This window comes from Psammomys obesus, unplaced genomic scaffold, assembly GCF_907164565.1.
Source record: "Psammomys obesus unplaced genomic scaffold, mPsaObe1.curated_primary_1811, whole genome shotgun sequence".
In the NCBI taxonomy this organism is placed as follows: Eukaryota; Metazoa; Chordata; class Mammalia; order Rodentia; family Muridae; genus Psammomys; species Psammomys obesus.
The window spans coordinates 1,869,170-1,893,906 of record NW_026590486.1 but is presented as its reverse complement, the minus strand read 5'-3'; the positions used below and the strand labels follow the sequence as shown (position 1 = coordinate 1,893,906).

General features: G+C 38.9%; 1 protein-coding gene across 1 annotated transcript in view; it reads left to right on the top strand.

Moving 5' to 3' along the window:
* The window catches only part of Gabrg3 (gamma-aminobutyric acid type A receptor subunit gamma3), a 598,293-nt gene that overhangs the window by 526,299 nt on the left and 47,257 nt on the right, over positions 1–24,737 (top strand). Inside the window, exon 6 of the mRNA XM_055607525.1 lies at positions 17,978–18,115. Coding sequence (XP_055463500.1) covers positions 17,978–18,115 — 138 coding nt within the window. The remainder of the gene's footprint in view (positions 1–17,977; positions 18,116–24,737) is intronic.

Genomic DNA, 24,737 nt, shown 5'->3' with positions numbered 1-24,737 from the left:
CCTTTACAGCTAAGAGGAATGTTTCCTCCATAGTGGATATTTTTGAGCCATTTCCTTATCTCCCAGTCCCCCTAGAAATCTTGCCAGTTGCATTGCCTAGGATTGAATTAGAGGGAAAAGATGGAGTCACAGAAAGCAACAAAGCAGGCAGACATACAGTAAAAAGCAACGCCATTTGTGGACTACTAATCCAGAGATGTTTTCTCCAGGGTGAAAATTGTGGAAGAACTGTGGCAAGCAGCTGCTTCTGCAACCATATCGTACCTGACAGAAAAACAAAACAAAACAAAACAACCCTTTTCTCCTGCTTGTAATTTTAATGACCAAATGCAACAACCTAGCCTTTTTCTCCAGAGCTGATTGCTATGGGAACTAACCAAATGAAAAGGCCCACAACAGGGTACTGTGCATACAGGCTCTGCCCAGTGTCCTTCAGATTGCCCTTTGTCCCTTGTGGCACTGATTTCAGGAGGTCTTGTGACTGTACTGCTCAGCATCTCTCTGAACCTCTCTAATTTTAGTCCTACAATTCATACATTATAATTAACTTTTTTAAAAACAGAAGTCTAACACATTTGTAAGGGTCAACAACATACTAAAGCCATTATGTAAATATTAGAATACTGTATAAAATTACATTCAAAATATAGGTATAAGAAGCATAAATGAATTTTATGTTGAGACTTGAGTCACATCCTAATGATAATTCATTATGTATATGAAAATATCTCCCATATAGAGAGAATTGAAATACAAATTATAAATGGTCCCAAGAATTGTGGATGTGGGATACTAAGCCTGTAATAGAAAACCATGAAGGAAAATGTGGCATAATTTGTGAAAGTAGTAAACATTTGCATATGTTGCCACATAAGTTATATGGCACAATTAATGTCAGATAAGAAGTCATGAAATAACAGCAAATGCAACATGAGTGCCATGCTATGCTGTTTTTGAAGTTATTTCTTTCTCTTTTTGAGTTCATAATATAATTGCACATTCACCTAACCTTTCCTCTCTCCAAAGCCTACTGTTGAGCATTCAAAGTTCCAAGACACACACACACACACACACACACACACACACACACACACGGAGAGAGAGAGAGAGAGAGAGAGAGAGAGAGAGAGAGAGAGAGAGAGATACACATGTCATTTAAAAGAGAAGTCCTGTACAGGTGGCCTCTGCTTGAAAAGGACCATCTTGGGGAGAGTTTTTCTCATTTTAGAGGCAACACCTCATAGGCCACTGGAACCATCATAGATCATGGCAGTGTGTATCTCAAGCTGACAGCAAAACCTGGCCATATCCGCATAGTACTAGTTTTGCAGGCATGTAGCCATGAAAGTCAGAAAACCATGGAGGCTTTCTCCAGCATTTCAGAAAAAGCCTGTAGAGGAAAGACAATGTGAAGTAGTCATGCAAGAATCTCTGGGCAGCGCATAAAGGTGAGAAAAGAGGCAAAACCCTAGCAGAAACATCAGGGTGTTCAGATGCCAGGAGCAGCACTGTCTACTGGAAAGTGCTATAGTAGAGCAGGCTTGAAAGGACGACCACATATTCCACAGGTAGCTGATCTGGAAGAGAGGAGCTTCTCAAGGTGGAGGGGTCCTGGATGCTGGACATGGAATTGCAGGGTTGGGTCATTGTCCTGCTGGGTTTTCACCTTTCTTGTCTTCTTGTTCCTTGCCACACCCCACTATTCCCTTTTGAAATAGGAATGCTTACTCTTCAGTAGAAATATTCAAATGTATTTATTTTTACTGAGTTAAGAGATTGCATTGTGTCGAGGACTTAGGAAGCTACACGTAGTTGCAAACATAGAGAATATGGTTTCCTTTTCAGTTAGTTATGGAATGGGATTCACATTCTTTCTTGGACATAGGAGGGCTTATTTCTTGGACGTAGGAGGGTGAGCACACAGCCCCACTTGTCTTCACCAAGCACATTTTGCCCCTGTGTGGTCTGGTCAATAGTCAGTGATCAAGCCTAAGAACTGCTAAAGAGAGGAAGGCATAATTACTTCTAAACCTGTGTTTTTACAAGAACCGTGACACCCTGGAAAGTAAAGCAAAACCGAACAGAAAGGTCTCCTGTTGAATGTTACTTCACGGATAACGTAGCTGCCATTCCTGTGGGGTACACTTTGAAAACCTCCACTTTGTGCTAACTGGTGTCCCACAGTGCAACATTTCCCTGCAGTCAGTCTTTGTTTAAAAAATAAAAAACCCTGTTATATGCCAGTCTTTCATATATATGCCTGTTATAAAATATTACATGAGTTGATTTGGTAATTCTGGCCATATATCATTATAGACACTTATTTAGAGAAGTCTGTATCCAAGTGTCTGCTGCTCTGAACTCAGGCCCATACACAACCTCATTTGTCCTTCTTACTCTTGGAAATGCTGAATTTGCGGGCTCATTTCTGAATGGGAACTTTCAAAATCTTCACACTGATTTGTGCTAGTTTTATCCTAGAAAAAAGGAAACCTACATGTCTCTATGTATCCACTGAAAAGAACACAAACCAGTATATGCTTGTACTGTGTACAATGCCTTCTGATATGTTTCTCTGATTATCTATTATATTTCATTTTTAAATACTATTTAAAAATATGCATATTAACAGAGTATGATCCATTAATCCCACTCCAAAGATTTTGGTTCCAAAATATATACTGTTCAGGACTATCACCTCATCATATTTTATTTTTTATTGAAATATTTTCACATAATACATTTGATAATATTCTTTTACCTCTCCCAAATCTTCCCATATTTTTCCCAACTCCCTAAGACCTAATTTCATGTCTCTCTTCTCTCTGTCTCTCTCCATTTGTGTGTGTTTCTCTCTCCCTCCCTCTCTTTTTCTCAATAAAAACAAAGCAAAAATTAAAACAAATAATACCCTATAAGAAACAAACGAAACAAAAAGCATTTAAAGAAATCATGAAGTCCATTTTTGTGTTAGCTAACTACCCCTGAGGGTGGGACTAGTTTCAGTATGTGGTTGTTTTGCTCAATGACTCTGCATTCGAAAAGGAAGAAAAAAAAATATTTTCCCTTTTCTAGCCAGGCATCAAATAGCTCTTTGGTTAGGGATGAGACTTTGTTTATCTCCCCTTCACAGTGCTTGGGCTTTGTCTGCTTTGAATATGTGCAGTCACTGTGTGTGCTGTCACAGTGTCTGTGAGATCATATGTATGTTAAATCCTGTTCTGCATCTCATTAAGTGGGTTTTAAATCTAACCAAAAAGTGGCTGATTACTCCCATTTGTGCAACTATTGCACAAATATATTTTGCAGGCAAGTCACTGTTGAAGGTCACAGGGTTTTTATCTGTGTGATACTGATGATCACTTTTCTGCTCTGGTACAGTATAAAGTGCCATGGATGCTAATCAGAAGAGGTAAAGTTTCTATATGAACAATGACTCCTTTTTTTTTTTTTTCTGTGTTTGAGGACATAAGTGTTTTCAGATATAGGGTTTTACCGTCAGATTGTTAAGAGTAGCCAATAGCATTGGCAGTGGCTTGTGATGTTGAAGAGGAATCTGAGAACTGCTCGGCCAGTGATTCAACAAGCTGTAACCCATTGCTGGTATCGGAGGTTTCATTCGTAGCATAAGATGTCTAGCTAAGGTATTGTCTACCTTATTCTATGTTATTTCCTTTTAAATAACTTCCATATATGTTTGTACTTTAGGAAGCTTCTAGAGCAATAGGTTTCCATATGGATTTTCAAAAGGCCTTTAGTGTGAGTTGTCATCTGCCCCTTCTTACCCTTCTGTCCAGCCTCCCTCCCGATATAGACCTCCTATTCTAGTTTTCCCTTTATCTTTCACAATACTATATTCTAGTTCCTCTTCCTTGGAAGATCCCTTTCTCCTCCTGGTCCATCACTACATCCTTAAACTCTGCAGTTATTCAGATTGAGGCATACGTGCTGAAAACTGAGAAGGTGATGTCCACATGTCAGAGAAGACATGCAATATTTGCCTCTGGGAGTCTGGTTTACCTCTCTTAAGGAGATTATTTCCAGCTCAATCCACTTGCATGCAAATATCATAATTTCAATTTTTGTACAGCTAAATAACATTCCATTATGCAAATGCATCACACTTTATTATCTGTTCATCTGATGCCATCAGTTGACAGACATCTAGGCTGCTCCCAATTTATAGCTATTATGAATAAAGAAGCAATGAACATGGTTGAGCAAGTGTCTCCGCATTAAGATATACAGTTCTTTGAGTATATGCTCTAGAGTGATAGAGCTGGATCTTGAGGTAGATCTACTCTCAGCTTCCCTAGGAACCACCACACTGGTTCCCACAGTGATGTACAAGTCTACACTCCCATAAGCACTGGATTAGTGTCTTCCCTTACTTCCTTGTCAGCATGGGCTGTCTTTAGTTTAAATTGATTTTGGCTGCTATAGTAAGATGAAATCTCAAAGTAACTTTAATTTGCCTAATTATAAAGCAGGTCGAACATTTTAAAAAGTGTTTCTCAGCCATTTGTTTTATCTTTTGGTAACATGCTGTTTAGTTCTATACTCAAGTTCTTAATTTATTTTTCTTTTTTTTAAATGTTTTATTTATTCTTCTAGATAGTAACTCTCCTCAGATGTATAATTGGTTAGGATTTTTTCCCATTCTGTAGGCTGAGGCTTTGCTCAAATTGTTGTGTTCTTTGCTGTACAGAAGCTCTTTAGCTTCATGAGGTTCCATTTATTGCTGATGTCAGTGCCTGTGAAATTGGTGTCCTGTTACCATGTTGATGCCCATGGAATGTGCTACAGCCAGGGACCATGTTGGTGACTGTGGCCTGTGTTGCCCCAGAGGTCATGTTGATTCTGTGGCCTGTGCTGCCACCAAGGGCCATTAGGGTGTTTGTGATCTGTGCAGTGTCCAAAGGCTGTAGTGATGTCTGAGGTCTCAGCTGCCATCAGAGCCTATGTTAAGGTCCATGCTGCTGACAGAGTCCATGTGGATTTCTGCAGTCTGTGTTTCCACAGAAGGCCATGTTGATGTCAGTCATCTGTGTTAATACCAAAGGCCATGTGGATATCTGTGGTCTGTACTGATCCCTGGAGCTGTGCCAATGGGTTAAACTCATGCTGGGGACCATATTGTTGACTGTGACTTGTGCCTGGGAGGCCATGTTGATGTCTGTGACCTGTGCTGCCACAGGAGACCATGCTGAGGTTCATGGCACATCCCGAGGCCATCTGAGTGTCTATGGTGGTCCATGCTGTCACCAAAAACCATGTGGAAGTCCATGATCCATGCTCCTGCTAGCTGTAAGGGACAAGGAAGCTCATTTTGCAGTGGTATTGATGACTGCAGACTCTCAGCTCAGAGAGTCATAGAAGCCTCCTGTAACAAATTCTACCCCTACCCCACCGCATTCCCCTCCAAAAAGTAACAGCCTTAACAGGAAGCCATCAAAGAGAACTCTTAAAAATTGGGAGAAGATGCTGAAGGGTAACTCCTCACAATTGATGGCTTCTAGCTAGAGTGCATGTGGGGAAGGACTCAGTGTTCTGCAAGGGACTAGGTACGGCGAGTTTGACCCATGAGTATATGGGCAACATAAATTGGACTTGTGGTTTTTTGTTTTGTCTTTCTTTCCTTCTTCCTTTCTTCCTTTCTTTCCTTCCTTCCTTCCTTCCTTCCTTCCTTCCTTCCTTCCTTCCTTCTTTCTTTCTTTCTTTCTTTCTTTCTTTCTTTCTTTCTTTTTCTCTCTTTGTGATGTGGAGATCACAAAGGTGGGGACATGGACCTGGGAAAACTGGGAAGTGAGTGTGATTGGGGTGTATTATGTGAAAATTCTTAAATAATAATCCTTAAGTAATGTTATGTTGAGGAAAAAAAAGAAAGTCGTTTCTGGGACTCGAGAGATAGCTCAGTTGTTAAGACAGCTGTCTGCTCTTACAGAGGACCAATGTTCAATTCCCAGGACCCACATGGCAGTTCACAATAGCCTGTACAGTCTAATGGCATACAACACTTTTTTCTGGTCTCTGTGAAATGTATGCACTGAACAGGCATACGTTCAGATACTTTTTAAGTGAGTAAATAAATAAAAATTAAAAATATAAATTAAAAAATACATTTCATTTCTCGTGTCAATAAGTTCAAGCCTAGTTCCCACGTTTTCTTTTAACAGATTCACACTGTTTGGTCTTATACTGAAGCCCTTGATCCATCTAGAGTTGAGTTTTATGAAGGGTGATATATATGTATCCATTTTTATTTTTCTACATGAGGCTGTTCAATTTGACCAGCACCATTTGTTGAAGGTGCTGCCTTTTCTCCAGTATGTTTTCTTGTCATATTTATCAAACATTAAATGTCGATAGATGCGCAAATTTTCTATGGGTCTCCAATTCAATTCCATTAGTCAACATGTGTGTTTTTATGCCAGTATATGCTGCTTTTATTTCTATAGCTCTACAATACAACTTATAATTTAGGATGGTGATACCTCCAGCAGTTCCTTCATTATCCATGATCACTTTAGCTATTCTGAGATTTTTTGTATTCCCATATAAAGTTAAAGATTTTTTTTTTAATTTTTGAGACTAGCATTGAAATTTTGATGGTGATTGCATTGACCTTGCAGATTTCTTTGGTAGGATGACCATTTTCCTAATATTAATCCTACCTATTCAAAACATGGGAGATCTTTTCATCTTCTAATGCCTCCTTTAATTTCTTTCTTCAATGTTGTAAGTTTTTATTATAAAATTGTTTTACTTGCTTTGTTAAGAGTTATCCCAAGATGCCTTTTTTGAGGTTATTGTGAAAGGTATTATTTCCCTGATTTTATTTGAAACATATTTGTCATTTGTACATAGAAAAGCTACTGATTTTTATGTGTCAGTTTTCTTTCCTGCCACTTTGCTGAAAGTCCTTCAGCTATAGAAGTTCCCTGGTGGAAATATTAGGATCCTTTATGCATAAAATAATATCATTTGTAAATAAAGACACTAGGACTACTTCCTTTCCTGTTTGTATCCCTTTGATCTTCTTCTATTGTCTTGACTTAGCAACATGCTGTTGCTATGACTTCAAGTACTATATTGAATAGATGTGGAGAGAGCAGAAAACCTTGCTTTGTTCCTAATTTTAATGGAAATATTTTTAATTTCTTTCTATTTATAAAGACTATAAATTGCCTTTATTATGTTGAGGTATGTCCCTTATATCCTGAGTTTCTCTAGGACTTTTATCATTAAGGGATGTTGGATTTTGCATCTAATGAGATCATAGTATGACTTTTGCCTTTCAGTCTCTTTAGGGAGTGGATTTTGTTCATTAACATATTCTGACCATTCTCTGTATGACTGAGAAGCAGCCTACTTGATCATGGTGGATAATCTTTTGTATGTGTTCTTAGATTAATTTTGTAAGTATTTATTGAAAACTTTTGTATCTAGTTTTATAAGGGATATTGTTTATTATTTCCTTTCTTGTTGTTGCCCTTTATATGGTTTTGGTTTCAAAGCAAAAGTTGCTTCACAAAGGAATCAAAAAACATTTCTTCATTTTCTTTTCTGGGTAGTATGTTGAGTATTGGCATTAGTTCTTTAAGGCTCTGGTAGATTTCTGTGTTGAATCTTTCTTTCCATGGACATTTTAGGGGCAGGAGTTTGGAAGATTTCTAATTATTTCTACTTCAGTAGGAGTTATGGTTTTGTTTCAATTATTTATTTCATTTTTATTTAACTTTAGTAAGTCATGTGTCAAGAAATTTATCCATTTATTTTAGGTGTTCCAGTTTGATGAAATATATATTTTTGAACATATATTGTCCTTATGATTCTCTAAATTTTCTTAGTGTCTGTTGTCATGCCCCCTGTTCACTTCTAATTTATTAATTTGGGGTGTTTTCCACTATCTTTTGATTAGTTTGGCTAAGGGCTGTCAATCTCATTGATTTCTGAAGAAACTAATTTGTTTTTTAATTTATTCTTAGCAATTATTATTTGGTTTTCATTTATTTTATTTTTAACTCCAAGCTTAATTATTTCTTCCTATATAACCTTTTTTTCTTCTTGCTGCTCTAGAGATTTTAGGTGCATTGTTACATATTAAAGTCTGAAGGTATTTACTCATTGCTCTGAACTTGCCTCTTAGCAACACTTTCATTGTGTCCCATTGGTTTGGGTATGTTGTGTTTTCATTTTCATTCAGTTTCTAAATGTTTTTCATTTTCTTCCTTGAGGTCTGCCTTGACCCAATTTTTCATTCAGAAGTGAGCTGTTCAGTTTCCATGAGTTTGTAAGCTTTCTGCTTTGTTGTTGTTGTTGAAATCCAGCCTTAATCCATGGTGATGAGATAAAATACAGGTATTATTTCAATTTCCTTACACTTCTTGAGACTTGCTTTGTCTCCTAATTAATATATGGTCACATTTGAAGAAATATGTTCCTAATAAGAGCACAAAAGGTACTGAAAAAAAAAGTGTATTCTTTAGTGTTTGGGTGGAATATTGTGAAGGTGTCTGTTAGATCTATTTGGTTTATGATGTTATTAAACTCCAGCATTTCTATAGTTTTTGTTTGAATGACTTGTAGTTTTGAGAGAGTGGGGATTTGAAGCAACCAAATATCACTGTGTTAGGGACAATATATGATTTAGGTTGTAGTATTCTTTTATGAACTTGGGTGTCCTTGTGTTTAATGCATTAATGTTTAAAATTATAATATCCTCTTGGTGGATTATTTCTTTAATGAATAGATAGTGTCCTTCTCTATCTCTCCTTTCTATGTTTTGTCCATTTAGTGTTTCATGTCTTGAATGATTTTCACTGTTTCATTCAATTGTTTGCTTGTGTTTTAAGGTCTTCATTAAATATTTTTATTTATATTCTCCTTAAGATCCTTGAACATATTCATAATTGCTGTTTTGAAGTCCTGGTCTTGTGTTTCTTCTAAATTAGTTTACTATGGACCTGTTGAATTAGGGTTGCTCTTTTCTGGAAGAGGCATATTGTGTTGGTTGTCTTTTTGTGATTTTTAGCTGGAGCTGGAAGTATTTCTAAGTGTAGATAGATATCTCTTCTTCACTTTGTTATGCAGGTTTTAAATCCTTTGATTGGTGTTGCCCACTCTGAGTTCTAGCCAGGTGTGGAAGCTGTGGTTTGACAGATAGAATTATTCTGTGGATCAGCAATAGTCACAAAGGAATGAATATGGGCTAGAAAGAAATGCAGATCCCCAGCCTAGTGTGATTATTGTGGGTCTTATAGTATAGGTAGAGAGTGGCTCCATAGGTTGGCATAAATTGAAAAGGAATGGAGCTAAGCTAGAAGGAAAGGGTCCCATAATTTTGAAAAGATAAAACATTGAAATATGTCTGGCTTGTATAATGTCTGAAAACCAGGTATTTAATAGCCTTAGGTTAGGCAGAAGTCCCTGTTCAGTAAAGACACCATATACTGTATTATACCGAGTTGAGAGTCTGAGCATCAAAAACTTTAAGTAAGAGTCTAAAACTGTTTCTAAGTGGTAGCTACCAGGTTTGTAGCCAACAGTAGATTCCATAATATCCAACTCATTGCAATATGTTTTCACTGATAGTCTGTCACAACAGTGAAAAGTTTGTGGTTAATGCTTTTCCTACTTCTGTTGTACATTTGTGATGTTTGTATTGGAAAAAATACATTTTTCATAGCATCAGAAAAATTATTATGCATGGGCACACTGAAAACTACAGACAAAGAAACTGATCACAATTCCCAAGAAGAATATCATTTCTTCCATTCAAACAAAGCAGACATTGGAACCACTTTTCCTCTGCATATTTTAAACCAGCGCTGTCTCCTCCTCCTTCTACCCACCTCTCAAAGTAGGTCAAATGCAAAAGAGTAGGACTCCACTTAACTCTCATTAAACAAAGCAAATATGACTTTTCTCCTGACGAAGGCTGTGTGGAATGTAATTCCGTACTCTGACTCTCAATCTCGTGTATCCTGGCCTGAAATCATAAGATGAAGAGAGACCAGAGAAAAGTGATGGAACCTGATCTCAGAAATCCTTGTCAACTGATCCAGTACTAACTGGTATATATGTGGTGAGCTCAGGCCATTGTAACAAAATTCCACACACCAAACAGATTATGTTCTTTTTCTCTGTTCTGTGAATTAGGAATTCCACCATCTGGGGTCAGCAGATTGAGTGCCTGCTGAGGACTCCTTAGTATTTACAGAGAGCTACTTCCTATTATGTGCTCACTGACAGAGAAAAAAATCAAGTGCTGCATCTTTTATAAAGACACTTATCCCATTGCAAGTAGTTGCCTCCTAATGTGATGCCACTCAGGACTATGACTTAAGCATGTAAATCTAGGTGTATGGGAGGTACAGTGATTACATCTGAAAAAGGTACTTCTATGCTTTCTTCAATACTAAGACACTGTTATGATATAGGAATACTATCCTCATTCTCCATAATTCACCAAAAAGGAGACACAATCTGGAAAAAAAAAAACCTGAAGTATATAATAGGATTAAGATCTTGTGGTGGTAGGGTCTGCATGAGTATGTGGAGGCTTCAGTGAAAATGGTCCCATAAACTCATAGGGAGTGGCATTATTGGAGGTATAGCCTTTTTGGAGTAGGTGTGGCCTTGTTAGAGGAAGTGTATAACTGGGGATGGCCTTTGGGGTCTAGAAGACTAAGCCAGACCCATGGGACTCCTTCTTCCTGCTGCCAGCTGATTTGCATATAGAACTCTCAGCGGCCTCTCCAGCACTATGTCTATCTGCCATCATGTTTCTCCCAGTGACAATACTGGACTAAACCTCTGAAACTGTAAGCCAGCCCCAGTTAAATCTTTCTCTTTATAAGAGCTGTCATAGGCATGGTGTCCCTTCACAGTAATAAAACTTTAAGTAAGACACAGTGCTAAGACCTTTTTTAAATTTCAGTTTTGGGCCTTTTAGGAAGCGTCTTTTGGTTTTCAGGATTTTTTTTTTTTGCCATTATTTTTTTTTCCTTTTTTATTATTATTTTTTACACTTTATTCACTTTGTATCCCCTCATAAGCCCCTCCTTCCTCCCCTCCCGAACCCACTCTCCCTCCCCCTTCTTCATGCATGCCCCTCCTCAAGTCCACTGATAGGGGAGGTTCTCCTCTCCTTCCTTCTGATCTTAGTCTATCACATCCGGAGTGGCTGCATTGTCATCTTCTGTGGCCTGGTAAGACTGCTCTCCCCTCAGGGGGAGGTGATTAAAGAGCAGGCCTATCAGATTGTGTCAGAGGCAGTCCCTCTTCCCATTACTATGTAACCCATTTAGACACTAAACTGCCATGAATTACATCTGCGCAGGGGTTCTAGGTTATTCCCATGCCTGGTACTTGGTTGGAGTATGGGTCTCTGGGTCCCCTGTGTTCAAATCTTCTAATTCTGTTGTTCTCTTTGTGGGGTTCCTGTCCTCTCCATAACCTACTATTTCCCGCTTCTTACATAAGATTCCATGTACTCTGCCCAACAGTTGGCCATAAAGTCTCAGTGTCTGCTTTGATAGTCTGCAGGGCAGAGCCTTTCAGAGATGAAGTGTCTTTTGTATCTCAAGATAAGCATGAACTCAATACAAAACCAAGAATGGTCTTGAACTCCTGAAGCTCTTGATTTTACCTCCTAAGTGTTGGCATTATAAGAATATGGTACCACACTATCTCAGTGCTAGGATCCAAATAATTTTATGGATAAATCTACTGAGTTTTAAAATAACAGTTTAATTTGCTAAATAAGCTTTATGTCTACCCTTTAAAGAGCACAATGGAGCCTAGTGTACTAGTTACTAGAATCAATCTGCTCTTTGGGTCTCATGTGTTCCCTCGACTATTTATTAAAAAATACTCTGAGATAAACACAAAGCAGTGTTTATCTGCCTTGTGTTTATGTTTCTCCAACACACTTCTCTAACACAAACTTCACTTGACTCTTGCGATAGATATGTGCTTCAGTGTCTCACTGTCATTATCTTATCACACCACGGATTCCTTAACATCATAGAGCAGCTAGCCAGGCACAGTGTCTCTTGCTTTCAATAGTCAGCTGGTTTGAATGAAAACCAGTTTAAACATGTTGCATTGAGTTGACAGTTTTCCCATTTTTTTAAAAGAGTTCCTTCCATTTATCTGGCCAGAAAGTAGGCCACAGTGTGTTGAGTTCCTCATGGTGGATCTGGATAACGCTATCAAGTTTGAAGCCAGCCTGGACTACACGGGGAGACTACATGTATCTCCAAAATACAAAAGTAAAGCTAGTTCTGTTTTCTTTTACATTGTTTTTCTTATTAAGTTGACCTGTGGGAATGTCTGTGCCAGATTATCTTGACTGTTATTTGATTTAGGAAAACCTAGCTCTTTGTGGGCAGCATCAGGCAGGAAGTCCTGAATTATATAAGACAGAAGAATACAAGCCAATGCATGAGATCTTTTTTTCTCTCTCCCTGTTATCTCTGAAGATGTGACTAGTTCCTTTAAGCTCCAGCCTTAACTTACCCTCAAGTGATGGACTGTAATCTGGAACTGTAAGATGAAGAAACACCATTTTTGCTCCAGTTGTTTTTTGTTGGGATGTTTTTATCACAGCAACAGAAAAAAAAAAAAACCATAACAAATTAGTTACCTTTTTTTTGTTATGACCAATGCCTGAAAAAAAAAAAAAAAAAGGGAACTTAAGAATGGAGGAGTCTGTCACATTGCATCTAAAACCAAAAAGCTGATCATGTACGAAAAGTGGAGCTTGTCTGTCAGACTTCAAGGTTTACCTTTGGTGACCCATTTCCTCCACCAAGGCTCTAATGTACTGAAGGTTCCATGACATTCTCAAATGCTGCCACCATGTGGGGATTAATGGTTCAAGACACAAGTCCATAGGAGAAATTTCACATTTAAATCATGTCAGTCTTGATTTTAATGAAAGCACATGCATTTATTAAATCAGCACAAGACGTATTGCTGGTGGTTTGAATGGCTGTGTCTGCACTCACACTTGAGTGTCAGTGCCCAGTTTCACATCATTGGGGATGGTGTTTGACGGGACTGACGCTGTTCTGAGAGAACAAGTTCTTGTCCTCAAGAACAGGTTTGACCGCCTCAAGAGAGAATCATTACAAAGCAAGGCGACTTTGTTTTACCTCTTGTAGTGACTCCATTCTCTGCCTGCACTTGCACTGCTCTAACATGCATGCCACCACGTGATGACCACGCTTTCTGCTCCCAGGCCACTGACTAGAAGCTAGTTCTATCACCTCTTAAACCTCTTAAACCTCCAGATCTATGAGCTAAATAAACATTTTTTTTTGTTTTATCTTTAATGTATCTGACCTCAATTATGTTCTTACACAGCACAAAATAAGCTGAGATGATGGGTGAACTCTCTTGTACATCTTAGAGTCTCTGAATAGTGGCTCAGAAACATTACTTCTGAAGCTTACACTGAGGAGGTGAACATGGGATGCTTCATCATAGGAGGCAGAGAGGGCCATGCACCTGAGTTTCAACTTCAGTAACCACACTACGAAGTCAAGCAGAGGGAAGCAAGGAAACGTAGACATTTTCTGTGCTGATATGAAAATTGCAGTTTTCTAACCACCGCAGACAGTTTCTCTTTTAAAATGTTGACAACAAAATGCAAAGAGAGAGAAAGGAAAAAAGAAAACCCCAAAGCATTAGCAATCAGTATTTGTGAATATCGTGCACCATGCACAGAGTTCGTTAAAAAGAAAAGCCCTGACCAAAACAAATCTCAGAAGAAATAACAAATTAAAGAGAAAAATAAGGAGAGCCCAGCAGGATGGTGAGTGTCTCTGAATAGATAAGCTGGGGAACTTGGGGTCATTCTGTTAACAACACAGCTAGGCCCCCCCTTAGGAAAAGCAAAATAATCAAACCAAAGCAGCCAGCCAATTGGCTTCAGTCATGAGGGAAAGCAGCTTGGCCATCTCACCATGCTGCAATAATACAAGACTCAGAATGTAGTCATCAAAGAGAAGAGAATTGGGAGGACAAGACAATGCTCAGGCTTCATGAAGCCAGCTTCTGAGGAATGGCGGTGAACCCTGATAGCCATGACTAAAGGGAAGGGGAAGCCTGTGAGCAGAGACCTTAGCCCGGCAGTTGAGTTCATTAACTTGGAGTCCCAGAGCATCCTTACTCAGAGTAGGCTAGGTATAGCATGAATGAAAATCAAGGCAGGCCTGGCCAGTCCTTAACTGTACAGCAAAGGGGAGGAAAACCTACAAACTAACTAGTCAGAATTCAGAGACATTTGTCTGAGCATATTTTAAGAAGGTATTTTTGTCTTTTCTAAGCACACAAATAAAAATAACTATAGATATGAATAGCGAGTTTTATATAAAAAATTCAATTCACTATATCATAAATAAAATGTCAAGAGGGAGAAAGGAGATACAGATGGGAAGTCTCCATAAAAGTTCTGCTCTATCAGTGTGCTGCCAGGCTGCATCAGGGCTTTGGAAGGAAGTTCTGGTCCCAACTTCTTGTGACTTCCAGTCCACTGACTGGCTGCAAAGCCTGAATGGCTGGAGGCTGATCATTGGTTATAAAGCCTACTTCAGAGACAGTGCTATCTTAGAAAATCAAATACCAAAGAGTGAATGTGAGGTCTTCAGGAAGGTGTGGCTAACAGCCTGATTTATAAGGTACCAGCAATTCTTGCTGATGCTTGTTGAAAACCTGTGGTCATCTGCATTTCTACAAAGATCAAGGCAGCAAAGACTCTGGAAGGTGATCAGTGCCCAAGGAACTGTTTTTGGCCATTGTGTGCTCTGGGCTATGAATGTAGGTATGAGCACGCTTTAGTTGAAGAACTTGAAGCTGGAGATCAAGGGAGACCAGTGAAGATAGCTGTGAGTGCAGGCCCTGAACCATACACCTAGAGGCTCTGTCTAGATGCTCTGCACCACCTCAGAAGAGAAGGTGGAAAACCACCCCAAACACCCAGATTCTTCTTTTTGGAATACAAACTGTACATAGTGGGTTATGAAAAATGCTAATAATAAAAGACTAAGCTGGGAGGTGGTGGGGATAGATCTGGATAGAGGAAAGAGTAAGAGTGAATAGGATCAAAAATATTGAATTTGGTTTTAAAATAATTAGTAAAAATATTATATTTTAAATGTCTGGTTTCCAAAAATGTTACATAACCTGGAAGGAAACAGAAAAAAAAAAAAACTTGGAATAGAAATTGTCAAAGGGGTAGGAATGTATCTTAGTTAGTGAGGTGCTTGCTGGGCAAGCATAACATTATGCCCATAATGGCTGCTTGGGTGAAATAAAGGAGACAGGTGGATTTATGAGAATGCTTTCTGGCCAGCCAGCCTAACTGAATTAGGGAGTTGAAAGGTCAGTGAGAGATCCTACTCCTAAAACAAAATGGATGGCTTGTGATTTCTGAGGACCAAAACCCGAGGATTTCATATGGTCTCTTTTTGCATGTGTGCACATATGAACACACTCACACACACGAGCACACACAAACACATACACACGTGCAGTCACACATCACTGAGGGTTCGCATATGATAGATGTGCTAATAAGAGATTTTAAGTCTGCTGTATTAAACACTTTAAAAGATCCACAGGAAATCATATCTAAATAATTAAATGAAAATATTATAATCAGATCTTATAAACAGCAGTTAAAAGATAGAAACTATTTTAAAAGAACACAATAGAAATCCTGGCCTTGAAAAGTACAATGACTAAAATTAAAATTTTCACCAGTGAGAGCGAATGACAATTTTAGGAGATAGGTCAAAGGAAGAGAGGCCAGTACAGATTTCCGAGTAATTGGAGCTAAGTTCAGATTGATGGAGACAGGCATCAAGTAGGAATCAATCAAACTACTGACAGCATCAGTGGTTTCCAGATGAACTGTGGGATGAATAGAAAGAAGACAGGGGATGTTCTATGCCATGCACTATGTATACAATATCAATGACAAATGCATGCCATATGTGTTTGTCAAAACCATGGACCATCTAACAGTCTATAATGTGAACTGTGGGCTCTGGCTGGTAATGCTATGTCTACTGGCTCAGATGCTCAGTTGCAACAAACACACCCACTAATGTGGTTGCTGTTAGTAGGATAGGGAGTGCGAGTGTGGAAGCAGTAGAATATAAGCCCTCTTTCCAGTTGTTTACAAAATAACAATGTCTCTAAATAACAAAGCTAATGCAAAGCAGAGAGATGATACATACATACATAGATATACTTGTGTGAATGTAAAAGTTGTTCCGCAGAATACAAGGAACCAAAAAAAGAAGGGGGGGGGTAGTTAATAGGACCTGGAGAGGACAGGAGTTCCACAAGGACCAAATATATCTAAGCATAGGGTTCTTTTATGAGACTGTTTCTCCAAACAAGGACCATGTATGGATGCAATCTAGAGCCCCTGCTCAGCTGTAGCCCTTGGTAGCTCAGTATCCAAGTGGGTAGCCTAATAAGGGGAACAGGGACTGCTTCTGACATGAACTCGATGGCAGGCTCTTTGCACCCCCCCCCCCGGGAGAAGCAGCCTTGCTAAGCCATAGAGAGGACTTTGCAGTCAGTCCTGAAGACACCTGATAAACCAGTATCATATGTAAGGGGAGGAGGTTCTCCCTTATCAGTGGACTTGGAAAGGGGCAGGGAGGAGATGAGGGTGGGAGAGTGGGATTGGGAGGGAAAGAGGGAGTGGAATACAGCTAGGATACAAAGTTAACAAACCATAACCAATATTAAAAAATAATTATAAACTACATAAATAATGTAAAGAAAACATTTATATGACTTCATTTCAGCAATGAATATAATAGATTCATTTTGAAAGTTTGCATATAAATATTGAAAGTTTAAATACAAAAAAAAAGTTGTTAAGTTAAAATTTTACGTATATATAAACTTAGCTTGGGCATAAGAATAAATGTTTACATATTGTTGTTAGGGATTATGCTATTTTAGTAAGTTAATGGTTGTAGGGTCTCCTCCTGTAACCATGGCTCCATTAGCACTGAGTATTAGCTAGGTTTACAATGCAATAACTCCCTTCTTGGTGAGTAGTTCTTAATATCAACGAGAAAATGGCTAATTCCAAGGTACATGTGCCACTACTGCACCTTTAGGGTTAGCATGCCATGCTGGTAATTGATTGGTTCATAGATATCATAGTAGGGTAGAACTGTTGGTTGCCTTCCTTCTTTGGAAGCTTACTTGGTGCCTTCTCACGTCCAAAAGCTAGTACTCAAAAAGGGAGCATTCAGGTCAGTTCTAGCTATGATGTCTCTAGACCCTATTTCTGAATTGTATGGTATCATCAGCAATAGGAACTTACCTTCTACCTCTGGGGAGATAATGAGGGCAAAAACAATAAGCTATATGTTTTGGGAACTTGCCAAACATCCTTGGCCAACATCTCACGTGAGGGCTTCTCAGGTCTGGTACTGGGGTTTCTGTGAGGTAGTCTTTGCCTCTTGGAGGAAACATCAAAAGCCCATATGAGAAAAGCTCATTAAAACTATATATGGAATTATGCATAATGTAGATGCCATCTCCACAGTGCAAATAAAGACAGTCTTGATTAATGAATGTTAGGTATTGGGCGTAGGCCAGGATGACAAACCTGCGGCTTATGCTAACACTGGAAAATACTTCTTCTGTTGGAAGGTTAACTCACTGTCATGGCTCAAGGTTAAGGAAATGTAGACAATAGTCCTACTTACTGTGCCCATAGAGACATGGCCAGGCTCCTAGCTAAGTAATTCTTTATTCATCATGAAGGCAGGTGGCAGTGTCAGGAATCATTTGTCCTTTGTCTTTTGGAGTTTCTGTGTATCTAAAAAGAAGAACTTAAAATTCTAACTACTACTAGGTAATCAGAAACAAATTTTGATATAATGTTGTGTAAATATAAATTTGCAGGTGCTAATATCTGCTCTGCTTTTAGATGGCTACCCCAAAGAAGAAATGATTTATCGTTGGAGGAAAAATTCAGTTGAGGCAGCTGATCAGAAATCATGGCGGCTCTATCAGTTTGACTTCATGGGCCTCCGAAACACTACAGAAATCGTGACAACATCTGCAGGTAGGAGCACTTCATGAGGTCAGCTTTCAGACAACGGAGAAGATTGGCCTTTATCCTCTGTGTCAGTCCCAGGCTCCAGACAAGCCCTGGTGGACTGCCACTTGTATGATAATAATAAGTCTTGGCAAGGAGCACCCAGGACCCTATTTGAGACAAAACAGCTGATTTGAAGGTGGAAATATGTTCAAGGTTTACATGTGGGTGAGATGGAAGCAATTAGAACTGACCTGTATTTTTGAATAAACTCTGTGGAGGCATTATATCTGTCAGTCTAACCAGATTGCTCAGGAGTGGCTGGTTTATGAAACCCCAACTGCACTGCTCAGGACTGGGCTGCTTATGAATCTCTTTTACACCAACCATGCATATTCTGCCATATTGACTTCCCTGAGACTCAGTGCCACTGAGAATTCACAAAGAAAAGGAGCTGATGAGAAATGTCCTTTAATAATACATTCTAGTTTTTTCTTTATTGCTGTGAAATTTAAGACAATTTTGATTTTTTGATACATTGAGAACAAATACTATTGTGATCATTTATTCCAAATATATAGCACCACCTATATGACAAGTGGCATGTACAAATCAATATGATTTTTTATGTCTGTGTCTTTCTTTCCTTTTTGTACCTGGTATTTAGTAGTTGTTGTAGTGAACTATCTTTCAATTAGTTAATTTTCTTCTGGCAGGTGTAAAGTGGGAGTTAAAGTCAGGTTTTCTTAAGGTCTTGCTATTTGCTAATGTGCATATGTTTGTTCTTAAAATTCAATAATAAATTCATGACTAGAGTAATATATCAGCTTTTATAACTAAATAAACAATTAAGTATATCTAATTGCAAAATTGCATAGTATATACATGTATATGTATAGTATATATACATATCTTCACATGTATATATGCATACATATGTATGTATATACTATGAAGTTTTGCAATTAGATACGTGTGTATTATATATGTGTATATTATATATGTATTCAGAAGGATCCTGAAGAACTACCTGATAAAACATGAAAGGGAAAGATTTGTTATAGTTGTCTCTGCATACAGCTGAGGGGTACACTTGTGTTTAATGTTAGGTGATAAAGGTTAGAAGAATGAAGGGTCATAACTTCTTTAAGTGGACTGTGGAGGCAGCAGGAAGGAAGATATTTAAGGAAATGTCTTCCTAGTTCTGACTCAGTTCAGATTTTACAAAAATGCATATATTGTCTACTGACCAAAACCCTAGAGAAACACAAAAAAGGCCAGAAGGAGATTAAGAGATGATTAAAATATTGAAGTTATCCCAACAATGACTTTAGAGTGGAAATAGCTGTTTTTACGAGAATGGAACATTGGTGGAGCATGCTTTTAATCCCTAGTGCTTAAAAGGCAGGTGGATCTTTAGGAGTTCAAGGCCAGCCTAGTTTACATAGCAAGACTTAGTCCTAAAAGAGAAAGTACGAATAATTTCACAAAATAACACATTTTTTTTAGTTTTAAAGGATTTAATTTTTGTTTATTTTTAATATAATTTTTTATTTATTACAATATCCCAGCTGTATCCCCATCCTCATTCCCTCCCAATCCTGTCCTCCTTCCCACCCTCATCTCCTCCCATGCCTTTTCCTCAGTCCACTGATAATGGAGGACCTCCTCCCATTCCATCTGACCTTAGCCTATTAGGACTGGCTGCATTGTCTTCTTATGTGGCCTGGTCAGGCTGCTCCTCCCTCAGGGGGAGGTGATCAAAGAGCCATCCCCTGAGTTCATATCAGAGACAGCCTGTCCCTGCTCCCCTTATTAGGGAGCCCATTTGTAAACTGAGCTGCCACAGGCTACATCTGTGCAGGGGTTCTAGGTTATCTCCATGAATGGTCCTTGGTTGAAGTATCAGTCTCAGGAAAGACCCTTAGGCTCAAATTTTTTGGTTCTGTTGTTCTCCTTGTGGAGCTCCAGAATCTTAATTACAAAAAAAAAAAAATTAGAAATTTAAACACAAAAGCTACAGAATTTTTAAATTAAGATGCAAGAAGATCATGCAACAAGAAAAGAAGAAAATATGGTCATGAACACTAAAGTTGGTCAGTAGGAGACATCAAATCTAAATAATAATTTGGCAATGAGTGGGTGAAGTGAAGTTTTTTTTATTAAATTTTTATTTTTATATTAATTACAGTTTATTCACTTTGTATCCCAGCTGTAGCCCCTTCCCTCATCCCCTCCCAATTTCACCCTCCATCCCTCATCTCCTCCTATGCCCCTCTCAAAATCCACTGATAGGGGAGGTCCTCCTCCCCTTCTAGCTTATCAGGTTTTATCAGAACTGGCTGCAATGTCCTCCTCTGTGGCCTGGCAAGGCTCCATCCCCCATCAGGGGGAGGCAGTCAAAGAACTCTCCACTGAGTTCGACATGTGAGGTTTTTACATAAGTGTCTTTAACTTTAAAAAATGTAAATCTAAAGATGCAGTTTTAGGAATGGAGCTCATAGACAGTAAGTTAAAGGGGAAAAAATTATCCTAAATTGGTAGAAAATATGAATTTACATGTTCAAGGATAGTGTCCAGTCCAAAGGATGAATGCAAAGGAAGACACTAGGCTGTCAAATGGCGGGCTGGAAGTGTATCTCTAAGTATCTAGAGGAAAATACAGAAGCAAATCTAAGACAGTTTGCCAGGAAGCATGACAACATAGAAATACTGAAATTCTAAGCATGAAAGAACCAGAGAACTTGGATATATCAACTTTTCCAATAGAAATAAAGAGAAACTAATGCTTTCATACTAAAAAGAAAGCAGGAGAAGAGAGTTTGGTGCTGAGCCTCATAATGAGCTACCTCCTCTATACAGACATTTGCAAGTTAATCCATTCCCTAGATGTATCAAAACTGATCAAAATGTCCATGAACCTTAGTTAACTTTCCTAAACGATACAGTCAGGACATGTGGCACTTGTTGACCATGGTGTGTGATCGGGTGTGGTGCCAGATTCACTAAGTTATGCAGGAAAGGTTCAGAACAGTGCAGGCTTTTCCGAGACACATCCTGCAGGGAAGTAGGATGAAAGCCATCATCTAAAGACTCAGAGCCATCCCAGAAGTGGCATGGCTGTAAGAGCCAGGTTTTCAAACACACCCTTACATCGGATGATGAGATCAAGCAGAGGCCTGCGGCTCAACATTAATCGTTGTAGTATCTTTTCTTTTGGCATAGATTTCACTGACAGGCTCCAGCGGTGTCCCAGGGAGAGTCCAGCTGTTAGTCAGAGGGAAGGCTGTTCTTCCGGCGCTGTGACTAAAGCATTGCAGCGTAATGTGGACAGCTGATATGTTTGAAGTTGATTCATGCCTCAAGTATAGCAGCAACTCTCAGTAATTCTTCAAAGTCCAAAAACGACACCGGGTGTACAAAGTTTTAGATATTACCAGTGCTTAATACTGAAAATAAAGGTTTAAAATGCTTCCCCAGCTGCCTACTGTAAGGACAGAGACAGGTGTCATGCCCTACGGCCAGATGGTCATGCAGTGTTTGAACTGTGCTCTGCCACTTACCTAGTATCTGGCCCTGAGATGTTCTTGTGACTATCACAAATGAGCGTACCTGGTATTGATGCTGGGACAGTTGAAATAAAATTGATACAATAAGAATTTACTAGTAAATGTGTTCAGGAAGCATTATGTTATACAAGGTTGGATTTAGCCAAGGAGCTCTGCCCCGAGTACAGCTGGGAGATAAGGAGTACACTGAGCATGCTCGTTAGCTAAAGGAACACCAACTCCAATATGACTAGAGATAAAGAGTATACTACCAGGCTTGTTAGAAACCATAGACAGAAAAAAAATGTACTATAATTGAAGTTTAGGCTTGCTGAGAAAGTTTCTGCTAATGTTCGGTCATCAACATTGACCTCCAATTACATTCTATTTCTATAACAAAAAGAGACAACCCTGACATACAACAGGTCATTGGGCCCATCTCCCAATTAAAGGCCTGTCTCTAAGGGCAGCTCCAGGGGGCAGGGCAGCACAGGGTAGTATAATTCTGCCAGCTGGACAAGAGAACAAGACCAGTGTGCTTGAGAAACTATTCTGGCAGTATCTTTGCTGTATGAATCTCCTATCTGCCCAGGCAGATAGACTTACAGTTTCCTGTGTCTATTAAAACTGTCAAATGTGTAATCTGGGCCAGGACCAGAAAGAGGTTTAAGGGTGACAGCCTATACAGAATACAGTTGTAAATAAGTTAGTAAAATCTGTTTGTGGATGGGTCTTCTTGGTCATTGGCCAGAGATGAGCATGTGTTATCCTTAAAGAGTGCTGTTTTGTTTTCCTGAAGGTATGGAGGGTGGGGGATGGAGATTTCTGCCTCAAAATGCAGTCTCTGGCAGTTCCTGGGACCATCACAAATGAAAAGAAAATTGCTTTCTTTCTTGTAGCTGTTAGGAATTTAAGAGAACTAACACATGTCAAGTGTATAGTTTTCATCCATAAATAGAACTAATGTCTGCTTATTATTGCCTGAATGTACTTGCTGTGGGGTAGAATCAAGATATTTATGCACTAGCTTCCTTTAATAAATAGTCCATGAATTTAGCTGCTAGCATTTAATTCAGTGAGACACATTTTTAACAGGAGTATGATGAGATTTATAACTCAAATGAGAATAGAAATATGTGATTAAATACATCTCATAGAACAAAGTGAAACCTCACCCTCTTCACATTTACCCCAGTGCAGTATGGAAAATAAAAGCAGTTTAGGTTCATAGTTATCATTCCAAAAATAGTGACAGTTGTCTTTGACTGCAAGATTGAGTTAAAAAAAAAATCTTCAAAAGCTACCAAGTCATCCTTACTCTGTAATTCACAGAGGAAAGCAGAAAACCTCTGCCTGCTTTAATGAACCTCTCCACTAAAAAATGAAAATTCATGATTGAATTCATAAATTAACATATATTCCTTTAAAATCATGCTTAATCAGTTATTCTTTGATCACCTCCTTCTGGAGGGGGGGGGGTGAGCCTCTCCAGGCCACAGAGGAAGACAATGCAGACAGCCCTGATGAGATCTGATAGACTAGGGTCAGAGGGAAGGGGAGGAGGACCTCTCCTGTCAGTGGACTAGGGGAGGAGCATGGGAGGAGAAGAGAGAGGAAAGCAGGGTTGGAAGGGGAAGAGAGAGGGGGCTACAGCTGGGATACAAAGTGAATAAAATGTAATTAAAAAAAAAAAAGATGGTTGTGAGCCACCATGTGGTTGCTAGAAATTGAACTCAGGACCTTTGGAAGAACAGCCAGTACTCTTAACCTCTGAGCTATCTCTTCAGCCCTCTTAATCAGTTATTCTTACCATCAGTCCTAAATTAATTTTTATATTTAATACAGAGAAAATTTGTGAGAGTTTGTGCTCTTTGTTCAATCTTCACTGGGCTCTTTGACGAGCACAGCATATATCAATGTCTTCATTCATAGAGGGAGGTAGGCCTGGCAGGTCTCAGGACTGGCCTCCAGCAATACACACCCTATGAGCCTTGGCTAACTTTAGGTTTTCGCTGTGATACCAGTAGTTTTTACTATGATATCGCTGTGCAAAAGAGTTCATTGTACTTACTGGACCTGACCCTCAGTTTCCAGGGAGCCTAGCAAAATAATTAGCCTAGAGAAGGCACTTGGATGTGAGACCACAGAGACAAGGAGTTTTCCCACTGTAGGCTGCTTGCTCCTGCCTCAAACGTGGGCATTATTTCCGGGCCTTTTGCCTACAGTTTTTCTTCTTATCACTCTGACAAGCCAAAACCAGTCATTTTCTTTTTTATTTTTTTTCCAGTGGTATAAGGTTTGTGCAATTTTGTTTTGTCAAAGGCTTGCTATCAAACTGTGTTGGTCTTATCTATTGTTCCTTGCTACTCAAAGCATTTTTTAATCAGTGCACAAAGCTCTTAATGTATGAGCCTTATCCAGAACTACATGGTGTTGTGATTAGCTCTTTTATCAGGACTAACTACACTGAACTTAGAACAAAATTTCTTTTGTGAAAAGGAGCTAACAAGTCCACAATTTTAATGAGACTTACAGACTTAGCTGGGAATGTCACAAGTCTCCCTCAGTGTGTCTTAAGTAGGGGATATGGCACATTAGAACAGCATTTTCTTTCTTTTGTAATAAATTTGCAGATATCAGGAGTTAACAAAATGGTACACTTGGTCTGGGTTTTATTCTCAGACAGATCTGAGGATGGTGTGAAGTTAATACCACTGGCACTAGAACAATGGAAAATGATTAATCTGGGTGACTGCCCACCAGTCTATCAACATTGCTGTGGAAAGGTGTAAGACCATGGGAGGCAGAATAGCTGTATATGGATGTTTGATCTCAATCCCTTCCTAGCACAGACCTCTTATATTTTTGATACGTTTATTTGCCTGTTTGTGTCAGTGTGTATATGCATGTATGTGAGCGAGTACATGCTATGGTGTGCATGTGGAGATCAGAGCACAACTTCCACCATGTAGGTTTCAGGGTGCCAAATGTGGTGACAAACACCTTTGATGGTTAGTTGCCTCATCAAACCACAGATTTTCTTTTCTAATGTTTTTTTGTTTTTTTTTTTGTTTGTTTGTTTGTTTTACTGAAACCATAAT